This window comes from Microchirus variegatus (assembly GCF_963457635.1).
Source record: "Microchirus variegatus genome assembly, chromosome: 5".
Taxonomy (NCBI): domain Eukaryota; kingdom Metazoa; phylum Chordata; class Actinopteri; order Pleuronectiformes; family Soleidae; genus Microchirus; species Microchirus variegatus.
In genome coordinates this window covers 22989518-23010319 of record NC_139806.1, presented here as the reverse complement: position 1 = coordinate 23010319, position 20802 = coordinate 22989518, and the positions used below count along the sequence as shown (strand labels likewise).

Sequence of the window (20802 nt, the reverse complement as noted above, 5' to 3'; positions counted from 1 at the left end):
TGAACAAAAACACACCAGACTCGTCTCGCTCTGTTTTTCATGTTGTATTTTCCCCCCAAGGTCCAAACAAGAGGGTCACGGGTCACATACAGACACTATTTTATTGGTTCTTTGCAAGACTGAATGGTTGTTTGTCTCTGTGATGGACTGGCCCCGCCTTTTACCCTATGCCAGCTGGGATTGGCACCAGTGAACCTCATTTGAAGGATAAAGTGGTAGAAGATGAAGGAAGATGACTTTGCAATATATTTGAAGATGATCTTCTTCACTAAATGGCAACAAAGACAACATTTATTTGCATGCGTTTATTGGTAAAGCCTGCATTTTGGGGAGATCACTCACTGAGTTAGGTCTAAATACACAGTATAAAGTTCACAACAAAAGCACTCATTGAAAACCAAAGAAAACCAAGAGGGACTGAATATAAGCCAAGTTTTTCCAGTCCTGAAGAATGCTGCATCTGTTAACAGGATCCCAGCTTGCTGAAGTGCAGATGTTTGCAGGATTCATGAGGTGACAGGTGCTAGGAACGCATAGCACAGCACCTGAGAGGGAAAGAAGCATTGTGTCATCAATATCTTTCTCCTTACCTCATTTAGAATAGATGCTTTGCGCTGCTGAAACTTTAGCACTGCAAGTACAAATACGACAAAGGTCTACGTAATGATCTTAGCAGGCCTACCTGTATCTTCGAGGACAACCGTGATGACCAATGGTATACTCCTGAGCATAGCAGAACCGCCTGCAGAGTCCTCTATACCCACATGTCCAGTACTGCATTTCTGGATCACTGCCTTTGGATTATTATTATACCATAATCAAAAATATGTACTTTGCTGTGCTTCTCATCAGAGCCACTCCAACAATTAGAATCCAGAGCATTTGCCACACCATGGTTTGCTTGATCTCACACAGTAAGAAAACGGGTGTGTTTGTTTCTTACCCTCTCCAGCTGCAAGCATCAGGAGAAGCACGAGAAGAGCCAAGCTCAGTCCCTTCATGTTCTGGCACCAATAGGCTTTCAGACACTGCTGTTGGCAGACTGGTGCTGCATTTATACAGCATTTCAAACACGGGGGAGGAGTCCATGCTGCTCTGTCCAAATCACAATAACAAAAACGTATCATGGAATGATGGGAGTCTGCGTGCTGAGGGTCAGGACAGGACTATCAGTTTACTCAGCCGTCAGCTACAGCTTTTTTTGAGAATTTGAGTTTGATTGTCTCAATAACCCCATGGTGGAGCCTCTGCTTGGACAGTGCTTGTCCCTTGTTCTTTCTGCTGTAATGCTGCTCTGGTACTTATGTGATTTCTAACAATACCTCATACCAATACCTAATGACACCTGGATTGACAGTAGAGTTGACTTCTCCTTGGAGCCACTTCTATGACCTGGGGACAAGATCTTTGGCAAAAAAAACAAACAGATAGCTGTCCCCAAGCCATCTTCTTTTCTTCCAGGAGCATGTGGGACTCATTGAAAATGTGTGGAATTCACACAATAATTATTCATTTGACTTAAATACTCATTTTACTTAATCCTAAACCCGTTTATCTATCTATCCATCCATCCATCCATTCAACCATCCCTTATTGTTTTGAACTGCGATTTTCTTTTCTCCTGTGGAGGGCAGCATTGCAGCCTCTTTAGTTGTTGCCTTTGACGTGCACGCTCCATTCATTTCATATGGGAGAAACATTTGCTGTGCCCTCTGTCCTCTCCATTCATTTTCAGCGAGAGACAAATGTATAATCGGCTGAAAAATGTGAGAAGGATCATAATGATTTAATACTGTGTGTATATATGTTTTCTCGTTTTTTTTATATATAAAGCTTTATTGTTAATCACAAAATTACAAACATAGTGGTATCAAACAAACAAAAAAACAAGAAATGGTTGGATGGATCAAAACAAGTCTCACATAGGGGTTTTATTCAGTTATAAACTTGTATAATTTAAATAAATGAACAGTCTTAATTCATTTTTGTTGGGGCTTCTTGAATTTAAGATTGTGTTGAGGTATATGTCCAGATCAGAATTTGTAAAAGTGTTATATATGGGCATTGTCTTTGCATATTTTGCTTTATGTATATACAATTTAGTCAACATTATGAGCAAGTAATTATATATAGTTCACCGCTAGATTTTTAATTTTGTTTTAATAATTTTTCTGAATATTAGTAATAGATCAGATTATATATATATATATATATATATATATATATATATATATATATATATATATATATATATATATATGTATGTACAGATATTCTAAAGTTCCAGTAAAACTGTTCCAGAAGGTAATTTTTCTGTATAACCCTAACCCTAAAACAATCATGGCGTACCAATCCGGTGCAGGTGGTGGCGGTAGTTGTTTATGTCGCTGCTTCCGTCGCCGGGTTTTCAGTCCAGCAAAGAAAAGCGGACTCGTGTGCGCATGCGCAGTTCGAGCAGCTGCAGACCCCAACAACAGCACCGTCGAGCGGCTGCTCCATCATTCCAAGATGGCGGACCTCCTAGGTTCAATCTTAAAATCGATGGAGAAGCCTCCAACTGTCGGCGACCAGGAGAGCCGACGAAAGGCTCGAGGTACATTACACACTGCTTTATTAACGCGCCCGTTTCTCGTCGTTTTGAAACTGTTAAGGTGAATACGATATGGTACTCAGAAGTGTATAAAAACCAAAAGGACAGACGCACAGATAGATATCGAGCCCTCTTCTTCTTTCTTCTGTGAGTTTTCCGTAAACTTTAGCAGCGCCTTTTAACGGGGAGCCTGCTGTTGTGTGTGTCCGGAGACCAGAGTTCTGTCTGGACCGCAGACAGGTGCTGTTTACCGCTCAAAGCACCGTGTAAACAACCCGCGCCGCTGTTGTGACGACGTCTGTATTCACTAACCTTAGCCCGACCTTGTCTTCTACCTTAAACACCGAGAACCTTTACGGGCTCATAGCTTGGTTGGTTAAACCATCAAACATTATTATTATGTGACGCACAGTTACACAGACATTTTTAACGAAAGACAGTAAACACTAGTGACACTGGAAGCTAAGTAATAATAATATATAAAAGGTGTCTACTTGATTGCACTGGGTTAAAAAAAAAATATATATTGTAGACATCTTTGTCATCCACTAAAATGATGATATACCGTGTCATACTATAGCCTCGAGCTAATTACCATTTTACCCAAATTAATTACAATCAACCATCAACTTAATCCATTCGTGAGTTGTCAGGTACTGTCACGAGATGTCTATTAATTAACAGAAAAGTGGCTATTATCATGTAATGATAGACATCACATTTCATACAACATACATGTATGTACATCGAACTATTGGAATTTCGATCCCTTTGTATTCCATCCCTGAATGATCTGAAAAATGCTGTTTTGGTATCACAAACTTCACCTAATGAAATTTAAACTCCTGCTGTAGAACAAGCAGCTAGACTGAAGAAGATGGAGGAGGAGGAGAAGAGAAAGAAAGCCGAGTTCAGGAAAAAGGTAAAAAACTGCACCCTGTATTTAGTTCTGGCATCATCTTGCCTCCCTTCATTCCTGTGTTCATCACAGACATTTGTTTCTTGTGAAGATGGAGAAAGAGGTGTCAGATTTCATCCAAGACAGTGCACAACAGAAACGAAAATACAACCCAATGGGCAAGATTGAGAGGAGTATTTTGTACGTAGTCAGTACTTAAAATGGTTTAAAAATGACTATATTCTCCCATAGGTTCACAGCTGTTTACTTATCTCCCTGCCTCATAGGCACGATGTTGCAGAAGTCGCTGGGCTGACTTCTTTCTCTTTTGGGGAGGACGAGGAGAGTCGTTACGTCATGCTTTTCAAGAAGGTCTGATTTTTTTTAAATCCAGTGTTTTGTATATATTCATAAACATGATGTTTGGCTTAGGTTAGGGTGAAATCAACACAGTTTTGCACCCTCTGTTGTGGCAGGAGTTTGCACCATCAGATGAGGAGCTTGATGCTTATCGCAAAGGAGAGGAGTGGGATCCCAAGGTGGCAGAACAACGGCGAAGACTTAAAGTAAGACTGGAATCTCTTCCTTGTACCTCTGGCTTTATTTTGTTGTTTGTTGTGACATTGTCTTTTCCTTTCAATATTGTCATCTCAGATTAGAAGGGAGAGTTTGGAAGTGTTCAGTAATAAATTGTGAAGAAAATCAACAGAGACACCACTTCCATGATCAGTTGATTTGAACAAAATTGTCCTTTCTCTTTTGACTCTCTGATTATAGATCGAAGGCATGTGTGTTTACATATATTTTATACGCATTAAAAGATAGTTAATGCTGCACATCAGTGATGTGGATGCAGTTATATTTCATGTACGCCTTTGAACCTGATATATATAGTCTGTCTGTCACAGTCTCTGACTTTGCTTTTGCTTGTCACTGCAGGAGCAAGCTGCTTTGGAAATCGCAGCGTCCAGTGAGACAAAGAAGTCAGAAACTCCCAACTCCAACTACAGAGACAAGTACAGTCACCTGATCGGCACCTCAGCTGCAAAAGATGCAGCACATACACTGGAGGCAAACAGTGCTTATGGCTGTGGTAAGTAAATGTCACGCTAATCTGTTTCATAGAAAGAAATCACTCACTCGGACTAAGGGTGCTTTCACACCTACAGCATTTGGTGCGCACCAAACATGTTTGGTCCCTTGGTTCAGTTCATTTGCGTTGTTGTGAATGTAATCTCGGTACTTGGTGTGCACCAAATCAACCGGTCCGAGACCTGACCGCTTTGTCTTCCCTACTTTGGTATGGTTCCTCTGGTGTGAAAGCAACCAAATGGGATGAAACGGTGTGATAAATGCACGCATCACAACAACACTCCGTTTATTCACATGCCATGAACTGACAACACAAACACGTCGCCTTCCCCTGACATCACACCCGTACAACACTTACATAAGCTCTGTTTAGCAAGCTTCCCGTTTGTATGACAACTTCATGATGAAAAATCTGTGGCTAGGCTGTGTTGATAGACAATGGAATACCTGATGGATCTGCAAGAAGATCGCCAGCTAATGATGAAATTATCATTCAGGAGGAGGGCACGTCTCTTCTCCCTGAAGTGGCGTGCAATGCACTGTCGGCGAGTCGAATAAATCATAAAGTTTGTTTGGAGTCACAGCCGCGAATCATGTTTCGAAATTCATTGTTTGGAAAAAATTACCTACCAACGCAATGCTGTTCCTCCATGTTTATTGGGCGCTCTAGTCTGGTTCCGGTGCCGATGGTCTTGGCGGTTTATTTTGGTTCGTTTAGAACTATGCATATGTGAAAGCAAACCGTACCCACATGCTTTTGCTACATCGTAACATTTTTCTGACTGGTGCGGACCAAAGCAATCGAACTATAGGTGTGAAAGCACCCTCAGACAATAATTTGGTTTCCTTAATGTCATGTCAACACGAATGTAAAACGACTAACATACCTGGATATTGCAATTCATATTCCAATTACTTCTGCATGTATACGCTTAGTCAGACTTGACATTCTGCGCATTGCACCAAAATGACCTCCTTGGTCTTTGACCTAGACATAGAAGGATACCACATGCGAAATATGCAGAACCACGGCATCCATCTTAACGGTCGCTTCTTGTTTTTCTGTGACGTTACGGTCAACAGGAAACAGATTCAATAAGCACTAGCATAAAGAGCGATACAGTGCCACCTACAGAGGCGATTGTTTTCATGTTTATGTTGTAATCTTTTTGTTTCCTCCCAGTTCCTGTGGCCAATAAGAGAGACACTCGCTCCATAGAGGAGGCCATGAATGAAATCAGAGCAAAGAAACGGCAGAAGCGAGAAGACAACACAGCAGCACAAAACAGCAGCTCTTGAGTTCTGCTTCTTCTGTTGTGTGTGTGTGTGTGTGTGTTTGTGTGTGTGCGCGCCCATCATTGTGTCTGTTTGAACACTCTCCATTATGTTATAATGTCATTTTCTTCTGACATTTAAGAATTTAACTTATATGGTAGCCAGGCATCAAATATGGGTATGTATGCCACTCTTTGACTGAGTCTGTGCTCAAATTAATACATTTGCCCAGATGAGTCTGATCCAGTTTAACATTTACCTGTGAAGTTGTCATACAGTATAGTACAAACAACTACACTATCTTAATTTCTGCTTTTATTAAGGTTTTCTGAGGGCAGTATTTCTGCTATATTTATAAGAGACAGGCGCAGACTGGAAAGGGGGTGGGGCAAACGTACAGCAAAAGGCGTGGGCTGGAGTCAAAACCCCCAGTCAATGTTGTAAGGACTCAGCCACAAGGATGCCCCCTATTTGCCAGTGAGTAGCGTTTGTGTAATGCAGATGCATTTATACATTTTAACCAGTATTTCCACTTGTGAGATGTGTGTGGATCTGATAGAATCGGTGTTCCACATATGCAGTGCAGTTTGGAAAAGAGAAACACTTGATTTTTTTTTCATTTCTTGTTTTTCTTTTCTTTCCTCCGTCATAAGAGGAAACTTTTATTTGTATTGGGTTTTTTTTAGAAAATACTGTTGTGGGTCTTGGTAATCTGTAATAATGTTGGATTTTCTTTGTCTGTACATCTGCACTGACTGTGAACTTAACTGTTTACTCCAAGATAAAGCTGAGATAGGCAGTATCACTGGAAAAGTAGTTGATTGGAGTTTCATCAACGGGTAAATTTTTTGTCCTGAGCTCCTTTAATGAGATCAGCACAGACAGATGGACATTCACGTGTGACCGATGACTCCAGGTGATTTACAGCATTTATTGTCCAAACTCTTTTATAGGTTTCTTTGCAGTGCAGGACCTGTTTGTGTTTGTGTGTGTGTGCTACAGACTTAGCATTGAGGTTATAAGCAGAGACTAGGGTATGTGCAGAAGTGTCCATGTAAAAATGTATTGAATAACACCAAGTAAGCAATTCTGCTCACTGTACCTTTAAATGCTATATTATCAAGCCATAATGGCTTTCAGTCTGCAGCATAGTAGGGAGTCTAAAGATCTGACTCCTTGTTGAAATGTGGGTCATTATTTGGTTTTATTTTGTATTTTTTTTGAGGGTTTCCTGTCAACATGATATCTATTTTAACACGGCTGCACGGTTTTATCCTCGACATGTTGTTTAATAAATGGAGAACAGTAAGAAACCATTGGCTGTATACTACTTTGATTCCTGCTCGGCTGTCTTTTCTATCGTCGATGTCCAATCAAACGTGCAACAAATTTATTTCTTAAATTACAGAGAGCAGTAAATAGAAACAGGACATTAACAGCAGTCTATCTGTATTTATTACTCAATTGAATATGAGTTTTTATTACTTGCATGAGTAGCTGCTTGGGGATGAAAAGAAATGAACACTAAACTAAATACAGTTTTATCAACTAAATTACTTTTAGTTGTATTAATGAATAAATAAATGATTTATTTTCACCCACAGTTATATTGTGTGGGTTTATTAGGACACAGCCTATTTTAAGATCATGTGCTCACTCCTCCGTCATCCTTGTGGTTTCAAACTACTGTGACGCATCTGTCCTGAAGAGGGCGCTATAGACTTAGCAAGACTTTTTTGTAAAGATTTTTTTTTTTTTTTTTTTAAATCCCTGTTTCACAGTGTCGTGCAGTTTCTGTCCTCCAGAAACATATTTATTGCGCATAGAAGACTGGGTCACGCACATGTAAGAAAAAAAAAACAATGAAGCCCATGCTTTTGTTCTTTTTCATCATTTGGCTTGCAGATGCGGAGCAAAAACCCCGGAAAGGTAAGTCCATACTGCTGATGCTCATTCTGTGCTCATCTATATCGTCTGAGGCTTGAGATAAATCAGGAAAAGCGTCAAAAATGACGAGAACTTTGTTGGATTTTGCCTAAACTGAACTCACACTATTGGTGGGAACATCACTTAAAAGGTTAAAAGGGAACTTTTTCCACCTCATACGGTGAGAAGCAGGAGATACTAAAAGTGAAAGACTCACATTTGTGTGAACAATGAAAAGCCTCAAATGTGACACTTTGTTCGCCCTTATTTTCCCTCTTTAGTCACAGAGCTGATTGCTGTCAAAATGCCTCAAATCAATGTTTTAGATGATGATTCTGTTTTGAACTGTTCCATGTGTTTTTCCTCCACCAATGTTGCTTTTGTCATCCAGGTTCTGGAGTGGTTTGTACTTTCAAAGACAAGATCCACAACCCAGGAGACAGCTGGCATCCCTATCTGGAGCCATTTGGATTTATGTTCTGCATGCGCTGCATCTGCACAGAGGTAACTCTTAATATTAAATCTCTATTCACCAACATTACACCAAAATAAAAACAAGATTAAAAAGGAGGATTAGTCATTATTTACTTTTCCTTTAGAAGGAATTCGTCTTGTGTTTTCAGTTTTTCGTACAGTCGAACCCTAACAATAAGATTAAGAAATATTTCAGTGACCCCTTTTTCTGAACTTCACTTGGAATCATTTCATTAAAAATAAATGTGATTGATTAGAAATAAATCTATCAACTATTTCAGATTAAATAAATAAATAATCATTATTTGTTGTACGGTGAATATCTGCAAAGGTCCTACGAGTTCAGAGCTTTTATTGTGAAAAAAATATGAACTTATTCAACTAGATTCTGTTGCTAGAATTGAGAGTTAACCTGAACTAAAGGTTTGGTTTGAATAATACAAATTAAACACTGCTGTTGTCATGGACAGCCAGGTTTGGGGAGTAAATGTGGTAAAATAACTACTTGCACATGTTGGGCGCAAAGAAGAAGCAGCGATTCTTCAAATTGACGTATCTCACACACGTTTGTCTTCGTAACAACCTGGTGAATAAAGACAAACGTCCACATTATTGTTAGCTTAAGGAAAGGTTTTTTTTTAATTATTATTTCTGTCTGAAGATATTTTAATGCACTTGGCTTGATGAAGATACAATGATTTGGTCCAGTATTCTATTGCTTTAATTGATATATTGCCTTGTAACCTTGCTTGTGGATTTTCAAGTTGCTAGAACAGGGGTCTGTAACCCGTGGCTCTTCAGGACACCTTATTTAGAGCCAGGCAAGAAATAAAAGGCTTTTAATATTTGTGCTGCTGAAAATATGCATCAAATGCGATATTTGAAAACTTCCCCAAACCTGACAAACTTGTGTTAGAAACAGGAAGTCAAGTGGACATAAGGGAAGTCCACTCTTTAATAAATAAAAGTGCTAAGTAGAACCATATAAGGTTCTTCGGCTTGTCCTCATAGGAGAACCCTTTTTGGCTCCAGGTAGAACCTTTTTTTTATAAAGGTTCCACCTGAAACCCTTTTGGAGGGTTCCACCAAGAACCCCTTTAAAACCCTTTGTTCAGGAAAAGGGTTTTAAAGGGTTCTCTGGATCAAAATGGTTCTTACTAGAACCATTAGTGTTACAAAGAACCCTTTCTTCTGGAATGGTTCCAGGTAGAACCTCAGCCCTTGTAGAAGGACCCTTTTAGAACCCTTATTTCTAAGAGTGTACACATTTGGAATCCTGTTTATATTTGCATCTACGTATATACTATACACATACATTTCTCCAGCATGGGTTACTACATACAATCTAAACACTCTTTTATGTCATTCAAAGTGGGTCACTTTTTACTTGATCAGTTTTCCTCAAATAACAGAAGGATCTGACAAACAGATCTACAATGTTCTGTGGTTTATTTGAAGGTACACTCTGAGAAATAAGGGTTCCAAAACTGTTCTTCTACAAGGGCTGAGGTTCTACCTGGAAGGGTTTCTTGGTAACACTAATGGTTCCAGTAAGAACCATTTTGATCCAGAGAACCCTTTAAAACCCCTTTCCTGAATAAAGGGTTTTAAAAGGGTTCTTGGCAACACTAAGGGTTCTCCTATGAGGACAAGCCGAAGAACCTTATATGGTTCTACTTAGCACTTTTATTTCTAAGAGTGTAGGTCTGCACACACCAGTCCCCTGACCGCTAACATTTTGGAAGCAGTGTTTCTCAATGGCCACACGGTTTGTGACCTGGTCGGAACAACGTCCTTTCTACATTGAGTTTACGTGGGTTTTCTCCAGGTTCTCTGTCTTCCTACCATAGTCCAAAAAACATGCAATATGGGGATTAGGTAAATTGGACATTCTAAATTGACCATAGGTGTGATTGTGAGAGTAGATGTTGTGTCTATGTATGGACTGGCGAACTGTCCAGGGTGTACCCCCCCGCCTATCGCCTTAGGCCAGCTGAGATTGGCACAGCTCCCCCTGTGGACGATAAAGGGATAGAAGATGGATGGATGTTTCTCAATGACTTTTCTAAACGATATGCATCCAGTTTAGAGTGGTCTGATTTTCTGCTGCTGTGTGTTCAGAGATGTTCCCCTACATACCATGGCTGTAACGAGAGGTTATATACGTTAGTTGTCTTTTTTATTATTTCAAACCAGTCAGCTCAATCTCCTCTGGTCTTTGGCATGAGTGGTAGATCTCTGGATACTATTTTTTTGAACCCACCCAGACTGTCCACATTCTTAACTAATGCACAACAATGTCAAATATTTAGGAGATTACCCACTTTAAGATATTGCACATTCAACAAGGCAGATGTTCTACTAAACTGACTTAACAGTCTCTGCTCTGAGTTTCTGACACAGGTGTGTTGGTGAAGCCGATGCTTGTAAACTGTGATGTTGCTGTCTCTTAGACAGGTCATGTGAAATGTAACACAATCAAGTGTCCTCCTCTGCCATGTGAGAACCCTGTGGCTGTGCCTCAGCAGTGCTGCCCAAGATGCACAGGTAGGTTTGTCTGTCCTGCATGTTTTATACTATACGGCACCGCTACAATGCTACAATACGCCTGTTCTAAATAGATTCTAGCTGTTGATACCCTGTGTATGTATGTGTGTGTGCTGTCCTCAGATGGACCCAGGATCCCTGCAGGTCTGAGAGCTTCGGTGAGATCCTGCAGATATAATGGGAGCATTTATCAGCCAGGGGAAACCTTCACCAAGCACGACCTCTTCCCATCCAAGCAAAGCAATCAGTGTGCCATGTGCTCATGCTCCGTAAGTTGTTTACTCCTGTCACTTTTATCCAGTGACAGGATGTCACATGAGCCCATTTGCATATAGTGCGTAATACTAAATGAATCATATGCACTTCACAGACAGTTAACCCTTAAGAGCTCCTTTAAAAAAAAAAAAAAACAATTTATAAATAAGTATGTAAGAAAATGCCACCTTCCCAAACACTGCTGTAAAAACATTATTATTATTATTTTTCCACTTTAAATGAGTCAATATTTTAAAGCTACTTCAGCCTGAAATATACATATCAAATATTGATAATATTTTAGATATTAAACTGTGGAGTTGTGGAAACATACTGGCCTTTAAAGGGTTAAAATGTCAAAAAATATTATTACTATTTGATATGTTTATTTCAGGCTGAAGTAGCTTTAAAAGATTGACTCGTTTAAAGTGGAAAAAAATATATTAATATATAATGTTTTTAAAGCTGTTTCTGTGACGGTGGCCATTTTAGGCTAATTTAAGAAACTGAGTTGACAGTTCTAAATTACCAACAATTAATATCCTCTGGAAAATTTGAGCTATATTCATTCAACACAACCAAAATGGCTTAAGAATTCAAAACGGAATGACAGGAAATGTCCCCAGGAACTCTTAAGGGTTAAATCACCGTTATCTCTATCAGTGGCTCTGGTTACACGTGAAGCAGAGCACCTGCTCGGTTTTTGTTTGGAGGAATACTTCAACAATTTGCATTTAGTTTAGTTTTGCTAGAATAGGGGTAGTATTTTGGAAAAACTGTGCTTCCCAACCTCAGTTTCCCCTGATTTGAGGAATATCTTCATTCTTTTTTTTTGTTACACCAGTGACACGGTCCTGTTAGCTTAACTGTTAGCAAAGATGGCAGACACTGTTTACATTTTGGGAATGAGGTCCTGTCCCCCTACGGGTGGGTCTAAAAGTGCAGAAATAGGCCCTGTCCCTATACCTCCACCTAACCCTACATTTTTGCCCTAACCCTAAATTTTGTGTGTTCACATGTGGGGGTGAGCAAGGGGAAATGCGATTTTGCCCTTATAATTGCCCCTTAAAATGTAGTGAGCTCTGATGCGGGCTTAAAAAGAAGTGGAAGATGACATTACCCATGATGCTTTGCAAATTCAGCAAGCTGGCTGATATTTTTCAACAAAGATGGCGGCCACATCTGCCGAGGAACATTTTTGTTGTAATATATTTTCGCAAATAAGCATGTTACAATGTCGAATTGTGTTGGAATATGTTGGTTTGATATACATCCACAGGACCGTTGAGCTTTGAACGCTAATGTCAGAAAATAACTGACAATTTATGAAAACGGCTAGCTAACTAGCGGCTATTTGCTGACGGGCAAACGCTCTCGAAGCACTTGACAAATAGCCGCTAGCTAGCTCTGCTACATCAGGGTAGTTTTGTCAGTGTTTTGGATGTGTGTAACGGCGTTCACTTGAACACGAATACCCTGGACTTGTCAGTTTTCAATCATATTCGTGATATAGTGTTTACGAGGACGGAGAAAAGCCGGCGTTGACGGAAAAACAAACACAGCCAATGCAACAGGCAACAGGCAACAGGCAACAGGCAACAGGCAACAGGCAACAGGCAACACAACAGCTGGATCCGCCGGCATTTTTCCTGAATTAAAATAGTAGCACGCTCCACCGGTAGAATTGTCAAGATGTGACGTAGATTAGCACGTTCGTTACATTCACTACGCTAATTTGCATGTAGTGGTGTCCCAATACCATTTACGGTTGAGGGCACTCCAAACCAATTTTAAGGGGGAGGTATTGGGACAGGGCCCTAGTGTTGCAATTTCACGCCTCGGACCAAGGCTTGGACCAAGTGTCACTGGCGAAGTGAAGTATTCCTTTAAAGAACTCAGGTCAGTGGTGGAACTCAGTGTTGGGGGTGCTAAACCATGTAAAATGTTATGAATAAGGCAAACAGAAGTCAGAATTTTACACGTGGCTTTACATGACTTAAAGATTATCTTTAGATTGTTATAATATGTTTTATTCTATACTGTATGTGTGTTGTCATTGCGACATAATGTTAAATATACATATAAGTAGTGTCTCTCGGACTAATGTGTAATTCCATGTGATTCTAAATACTGAGGCGAGTGAAGCATCTTGCTTTGGTTTGTGTGTTGGCTCGGCCTGTATGTGATGGCCGCCAGAGAATAGACCCAAGTATTCATTTTTAAAACAAAAGACATCAACAGAAAATGAAACCAGAGATGAAATAACCCAGGCGTCAGGATGTGAGAGGCTAATTTTATGAGTTGTTAAGTTGTCTTCATTTACACACGTTTCTGCATCTCCAAGGAGACGAAACATAATAAGGAAGTCAAGCAAAAATAATTCCTTGGCTTCATTTTAGAGAACAAAATATGTTTATCTTAATTAATGTCTTTCATTTAACTGTTTGAGCGCTACAGCCTCAACATATTTATATTTTGGTTATATATATTATATTTTAAGTTTTAGGGAAAAAAGATTGTTGAGTTAAAACTTATTCACTAATCCAGTGTGTATAAACAATTTACAAGTTCAAAAGAAGAGCTAAATAAGGCAAATCGAGACAAAGTAAACTATGCAGAAGAAGCAAGGTCATTCAACTAACAACAGAAACATTGTAAGCAAGTAGGTATTTGGTTTTAAATAACACATTGAACATGTGTCGAAATGAAGATATTGTCTCTTCATTCCCCAGTTACATTATTATATATCATTTTCATTTACATCTGTTTACATTCAGATACTAATTATGGTGTTTTTGTGTCTTGTATGCCATGTCATGTACCTTAACCCTTTAAGGTACGTACCAAGAAAAACGCAAGGGAAAAATCATTTATTTGCATTTTTTATTATTTTCTTTTCTTACAATAACAATAACGACCCTACAGTATTTCAGATACAGGCCTCTACCAAACGGTTGAGACGTCTGTTCATAATAAACCTGGTTTGCATAATTCATAAAGTACAACATTCAGAACAAGTCACATTAATTTAGTGTTAGTGAGTTCAGCTTGATGCAATTTTCAATGAGATATAGTGACTTAAAGTGTGGTCGACCAAATGGTTGAGTAGTACCTTAAAGGGTTAAACAGACCTGTACTTCTTATGTTGTGGTATTTACTTTACTTTCCCATTCTCTCCTCAGAATGGAAACATCTTCTGCGCTCTGAAAACGTGCCAACAAATCACCTGTTCCTCGCCAGTCTCAGTTTCAGATACCTGCTGTTTGGTGTGTAAAGGTAGGAGTTTGAGCTGTACGTCAGCATATATGACCCTGATTCAAAAAGAATGTTTTCTGATAATATTAATCGCCATAATATGCAACTAAATGCAACATTATATGTACAATTATTAAACAATATTGAATTGTATCCCATCCCTACTAGCAATAATCACAGTCTTTTTGCATTTACCTTTAGATCTTAGCATCACTGGGTCTTCATCAACTGAGGATGGAAACCAGCAGCTGAACAGAGGCGTTGTACGTCCTTTCAAATTAAAACATGTCTATCTCTGACTTTATTTATATATGAAAATAGATATATGTGCTTCAGGCAAATGTCTGTATTGTGGAGTGCTTGGGGATCTGCTCTGTAACTGACCCTCACATTGACCTTCGCTGTACAAAGGGAAAGAAAACCAATTACCAATTACAACTGCTTGGATAATTTGCATAACTGGGTAGCACATTATTTAAATTAGAACAGAAACATTTAATTTGCTGTAACCAGTAAAGACTAAGAATTACCATCAAGATGTATGGAGCATTTGGCTTGAAATAAGATATAGCAAAATCTATGAAGGTTAACTGCATTTTTAATATCTGTTTACAAAAGAGGCATTCAGTCGATCGGTGTCCTGCAGAGCCGAACAAGGTGCGGCCCGACCGTGCCACTCCACCCAGGGTCAGGACTTCTCCCAGAGGCCTGAGCCTGAGCAAACTTAACCTTAAAGGAGCTTCAGAAACCACTGTGAAGATTCTGCTGCAGAGGAAACACCAAAGAGGTGAGATTTTGTCAAAACAGAGAGATCCTTTTATAGGTGTTACGATCGTCTGCGTATAAACACGTCACGTGTTTCCGATTTCCCTGCAGCATGTATGTACAATGGCAAGACGTACTCCCATGGAGACATGTGGCACCCAGTTTTGGGCAAGGTCCTGGAATGCATCTTGTGCACTTGCACCGATGGCCTGCAGGACTGCAAACGCATCACGTGTCCCAGCCAGTATCCATGCCAACATCCTGTGAAATCAGTGGGGAAGTGCTGCAAGACTTGTCCAGGTAGTCAACAAACATGGCTCAGGACATTATGTTCATGTATTTATGAGGGATGTTTTACTGGTCGTCTGTGTGCATCACCCGCACAACCACACTCTGTTTTCTCTCTCTTTCCAGAGAATAAAACTGAAAGTAACCACACCCAGTGTTATCTTGGATATAAAAACAGCCTTGTGGTTTATAAAGTTGAATCATCTTTGCGAGTCGACTCGCCAGGTACGATGAGGATCATTGCTGTTGAAAGACAAAAAACTGCTGAAGTTGAAGTGCAAGTATGGAAGACCATAGAAGGTACTGTACTGGTGGGAACTACATTTAAAGCCAAGTTTGACAGGGACAATTTCATGTGGAGATTTATGCCTCATTTCAAAATGGTATTCATTCCTCTGACAACTCCTCATCGCCATTTCCTGGCTTATATTTCATTCGTTTGGCGTAGAAACTCTGTCATTTTTATAATTAAAAAGGTTTTAAAAGGTCCACTGTGTAAGAATTATATGACTAATGTCATGTAAATGTACTGGATGACATTGAATGCCGTAGAAACAAGATGGCAGCCTCCAAAAAACAAGTCCTAGTGATACATTTGTACAAACTAAGTACAAACATGCTTCCATGTCTTCAGAGCATACACATCCATTGCTGCTGAGTTTAAAGGTGCATTATGTAATAAATCTAAAGCAACTGGCCATAAGATCCTCCTAATATGTCACAGAGACTCAGGAATAATGTTCATATAACAAACTGAACTCACCAACAACAACAGTACAGACAAAATATTTGCATTAAAAAAAAATCTTTTGCAGACTGCAAATCATGTTTATGTTTTGAAATCATGTTTTGGCATGTGGCGCCACCTACCGCCGTCAACCAATCATTGCAGTCACTAGAGTCTCAGCTGCCGAGCAACCACGGGTTGCCAGTTACGTCAGAAAACGAAACCTAAAAGACCTCTGTATTTTGAATTTGAATGTAATAACTGTTTTTGGCCACATTCTTACATATGGCACCTTTAACTGTACAGTTTAACTGTGTTTGCAATGTTTTACGCTAAATAAATCTCCTGAAACCTGGCTGCTGTCTTTACTCATCTCAGCAGACTCATCAAAAAGGTGTAAGAAAAATAGTGTTTGATTCCATATGTTGTTTTTTTCTCTATTTATACAGGTGTTTCACAATTAATGGAAATTGATGACACTCAACAGAAATATGTTATGGATCATCCAGAAAACTACACAATGCTAACAACTCTTAATGAAGGTTTGTTGAAAAATAATTCACATGCTCCCATTTTGTTGAAAAAAAAAATAAATAAATCTATATCATATCTAATTCCTTTTCTCAGAGACATGGAGAAGATTCAAAGAGGAGGGAAGAAACCTGACTAAAGCTCCTCGGACCACAATTTGCGAAGATGGCATCCGGGAGGTGGTGACCTTCCTAAATCCTCGGCAGACTGAAGGCCTGTGTTCACCCTAATACACACCTTTTTTTGTGGTGATGCAGCCCTCGGATGGATTTAATTTGGCCCGCCACATAATATCAACTTATTTCTGTGTTTTCTTTCACGAATAGCTTTGTTTTGCATCAGAGATAAGTTTTTATTATAAAATATATATTGTTCCATATCAAAACAAAAACTCTTATTTTGAAATTCTGTGAAATATCATCACATAGCCCATCCCTGACTGAACAGTTGCTTTTTTTCATAATCCTGGCATTTTTCATTTATGATATGTCATTGCCCAGTTTGTTTAAACCATCACACATTTTTATTTGTCAGTTGTTGGATATTTTGAACACGGCCTATAACAGCAGCGTGCTCGACAATCGTCTGCCTGAGGGAGTTCCGTCTTAAACAAAAGGTGAAAGAGCTAAAAGTGAGCCTCAGAATCCACCTCTGTGGGTTCTGACTTTGCAGATGTGAAATTTTGGGAGCAGTATTTCTCAAATGCTTTTGCTTAAACATATGAATATTTTTTAGAATATGCTGAGAGTAAGTGGCTATATGTCCTTTTAAGAATGTAGAGGATGTTGAATGATCAGCATGTTGTATTTATTGTAAATACATATTGAGGTTTTGTCACTTTATTTAAAGTGTACTGGTTCGTGTATGATTTCTGTAAATACATTTCACAGTTTAAATGTGATTTTCTTCATTGCATGAAGTAGCAAGAGACATGACAGTGTGGTGAATATAGTGAGAAATTCTCCCTGATGTCAAAATCAGACCCTACTAAAGCTATTTTTATACAGCCGTAGCCTAATGACATTTCACAACAACACATACCAGAAATATTTGCAGTCTCCATTGTTGTTGTAGCTCTGTACTTCTGTTCACAATTGTAACTATATAAACTCAGTGCTTTACATCAGCCAGCATTTATGTCTGATTTGTTTCTAGCTGCAGCGTTCATGTTTTAATGCTATGGAAGCACATTTTCGCCTTAAAAAAAAATATCCCACTATCTCAAAATAATGAGATAGTATCTCAATATATTGACTATGTATCAAAATATATTGAGATACTATCTCATTATATCGAGATACTAAGTCAATATATTGAGATACTATCTCATTATATTGAGATACTAAGTCAATATATTGAGATACTATCTCATTATATTGAGATACTAAGTCAATATATTGAGATACTATCTCATTATTTTGAGATGCTAAGTCATAATATTGAGATACTAAGTTAATATATTGAGATACTATCTCATTATTTCACATTCCACAACAACACATACCAGAAATATTTGCAGTCTCCATTGTTGTTGTAGCTCTGTACTTCTGTTCACAATTGTAACTATATAAACTCAGTGCTTTACATCAGCCAGCATTGGTTTCTAGCTGCAGCGTTCATGTTTTAATGCTATGGAAGCCCATTTCCGCCTTTAAAAAAAAATCCCACTTTCTCAACAATAATGACATAGTATCTCGAAATAATGAGATATTATCTCATTATATTGAGATACTAAGTCAATATATTGAGATACTATCTCATTATATTGAGATACTAAGTCAATATATTGAGATACTATCTCATTATTTCAAGATACTTTCGCATTATTTCGAGATGCTATCGCATTATTATTTTTCTTACACTGGCGGAAGTGGGCTTCCATATAATGCTGTATGGCTCGCATGTATTGGAGTAATTTGCATGGAGTGGCACCATGTAAAACGGTGGGGAGTTGAAACAGACTTACTTAGATGTGGCCTTGAGCTAAAATGATGGTGAGTCATCTATGTTCTGCATGCCAGCCACAGTAGAGACGTCCTAAAACCTCCGGAAAGCCTGATAAACTGTGTTCCTGCTGGAGAAGAAATGTTATCGGAGACATGAAAATCAAATGCAGAAGCTGTTTACAGCCCTATAACAGTTAACCAGTTGCACTGGCAAATCTGTGATTTCTTCCTGTTCTGCACCGAAAAGAAATCCCTCTTTATGTTGCAGTGGAATTACCACCCTGCAAGTGGCACACTACAGAAAGTGTTGACTGGGTTATTCATGTCAATTTAAAGTGATATCACAGAAATATACGTGTTTACTTATGAATACAGGAGGTATTTTCCATGTGAACATTCTTTTCTTTTGAGGTAATTTCTTCAAATTTGGTACAGTTTGACTCAACGATGACCTGGTTAGAATTTGGTGGCCAAATATCAATATCACTGTTGCGTACAAAACCCTAGTTTGCTTTTCGTGCTATTTTAACACCACATTCCTTCAAACTGTCTACATGTGGGTGGTCAAAGGCTGCGGTGGCCTCATAAAACATATTTTTGGCCTATTGGACATCAAATTCCTTTTTAAAATGACAAGTATGTGTTATGATCTGGAAAAAGCACTGTATGTATAGACTTAAACAGCATTGGTCAGAGAAGGCATTTTGATTATTTGGTGGGAAACCTTGTGTTACAGTGTTGGGTGATCAGTGTTAATAGCAGCATCTGAAAAGAAAACCTTACTAAACATCAACCAGCAGAAACACACTCAAAAGTAATATACATTTTGCAATATGTATAGTCCAACAAGGTTCAGAACATTTATTATGAAAAAACATAAACTGATTGACATAGATTCTGTGGCTCGAATTGACAGTTAATCTAAAATGATTAAATGTTTGCCTTGGTCGGAGTTCTGCCGACTGTGAAAACTTAACACTGGACTTCAAGCAACTTGGGTATGAGCTTCTTCCCCCTTCCTCCAGACTCTAGGACCTCTCATCTGAAAAGGACTTTGGACCACTGAGCAATAGTCCAGTTCTTCTTCTCCTTAGTCCAGGTAAGACCTCTGACCTCACCCAAATTCTTGACTTGATTCTTCTTGACAAGCCTCTCAAGGCTGCGGTTCTCTCGGTTGGTTGTGCATCTTTTTCTTCCACACTCTTTGTGAAGGGTGTCAATGATTGTCTGGATCACCATCAGATCAGCAGTCTTCCCTACGATTGTGTTGCCTTGTAAATCGTCTCCATTGCTGGTATTGTTAGCTCTACCATGGGGAAGTTTTGGGCTGCTGTCATTACCTCCTGTCCCTCCTTCTCATCACATATCTGCCACTCCCTCCTCATCAGCTCTCCTCTACCCACCTGGTCACCTCTGCTGCATCTGATCTCCAATCAGCCTGGTATGTGAACCCAGCACTCACTACCAGATTGTTTCTCGATGCGTGCACCAGCTTCTCTAGCGTTTCTCTGTCTGACCTCCTGGTTTCGACCGTTCTTCGTCTCTTTGACGATCTCCTGGAAATCACCTCAGCCTTCCGACCCCGACCACGATCCTCGCCTGTCCCTTTCTGGGTTCTGCCAGTCTGCTCCCTTGGCTATCCAGTGATTACCTGATTCAGCTCTGCAGAGTGATTGTTACTCCTGTCTCCTCTGTGGCTTCCTGCAGTGCCATGACTCATTATTCTGTCACTGAGTGAGTACAAGACTGCATCTCACACACATTTGTTTAAGTAAGAAGCTGGGGATTGAAGACAACAGCCACATTATTGTTAGATTATTGTTTCTGATTGAAGACTAAGAGGTTTGAAGGCACTTTCAAGGCAATTTTCACATATCTGTACTTCACTTCGTTATTTATATATCTAACGGCACCAGCTGTTAGCCGCTAGGCTGTTAGCCGCTCAGTGGCAAAGAATTTGTACTTTGTTACATTACAACACTGGGTGTGAAAACTTAAGTAGAATTTTCACATATCTGTACTTCACTTCGTTATTTACATTTCTGACGTTCTGTTTTTAACGTCACAAGCTGTTAGCCGCAGATTTCAGCTCCAAGTGGACTAAAAACACACCAGCGGCTCTTAGTTTACAGTGTCCGACACCGAGGATCTGGTCTCCGGGTTTCTGTCGTAAGCTGAGTTTCAGCGACAGTGGCCAACCAATACTTTTACTTTTACCTCTAATAATTACATT

At 39.2% G+C, this 20802-nt stretch overlaps 2 protein-coding genes across 2 annotated transcripts; both read left to right on the top strand.

Annotated features, from left to right (window-relative positions):
• The first annotated feature begins 2493 nt into the window (after positions 1-2493).
• On the top strand, positions 2494-7130 carry spag7 (sperm associated antigen 7). The gene is made up of 7 exons (XM_083888896.1): positions 2494-2593; positions 3445-3512; positions 3601-3689; positions 3776-3860; positions 3965-4054; positions 4428-4581; positions 5764-7130. The coding sequence occupies exons 1-7, from the start codon at positions 2509-2511 to the stop codon at positions 5877-5879; spliced, it is 687 nt and encodes a 228-aa protein (XP_083745022.1). The 5' UTR covers positions 2494-2508; the 3' UTR covers positions 5880-7130.
• A 533-nt stretch (positions 7131-7663) lies between these two features.
• Positions 7664-17678, top strand: chrdl2 (chordin-like 2). The gene is made up of 11 exons (XM_083890403.1): positions 7664-7784; positions 8173-8285; positions 10709-10802; positions 10926-11071; positions 14240-14333; positions 14514-14575; positions 14931-15099; positions 15189-15377; positions 15492-15665; positions 16542-16634; positions 16720-17678. The coding sequence occupies exons 1-11, from the start codon at positions 7718-7720 to the stop codon at positions 16851-16853; spliced, it is 1335 nt and encodes a 444-aa protein (XP_083746529.1). The 5' UTR covers positions 7664-7717; the 3' UTR covers positions 16854-17678.
• The last annotated feature ends 3124 nt before the right edge of the window (positions 17679-20802 follow it).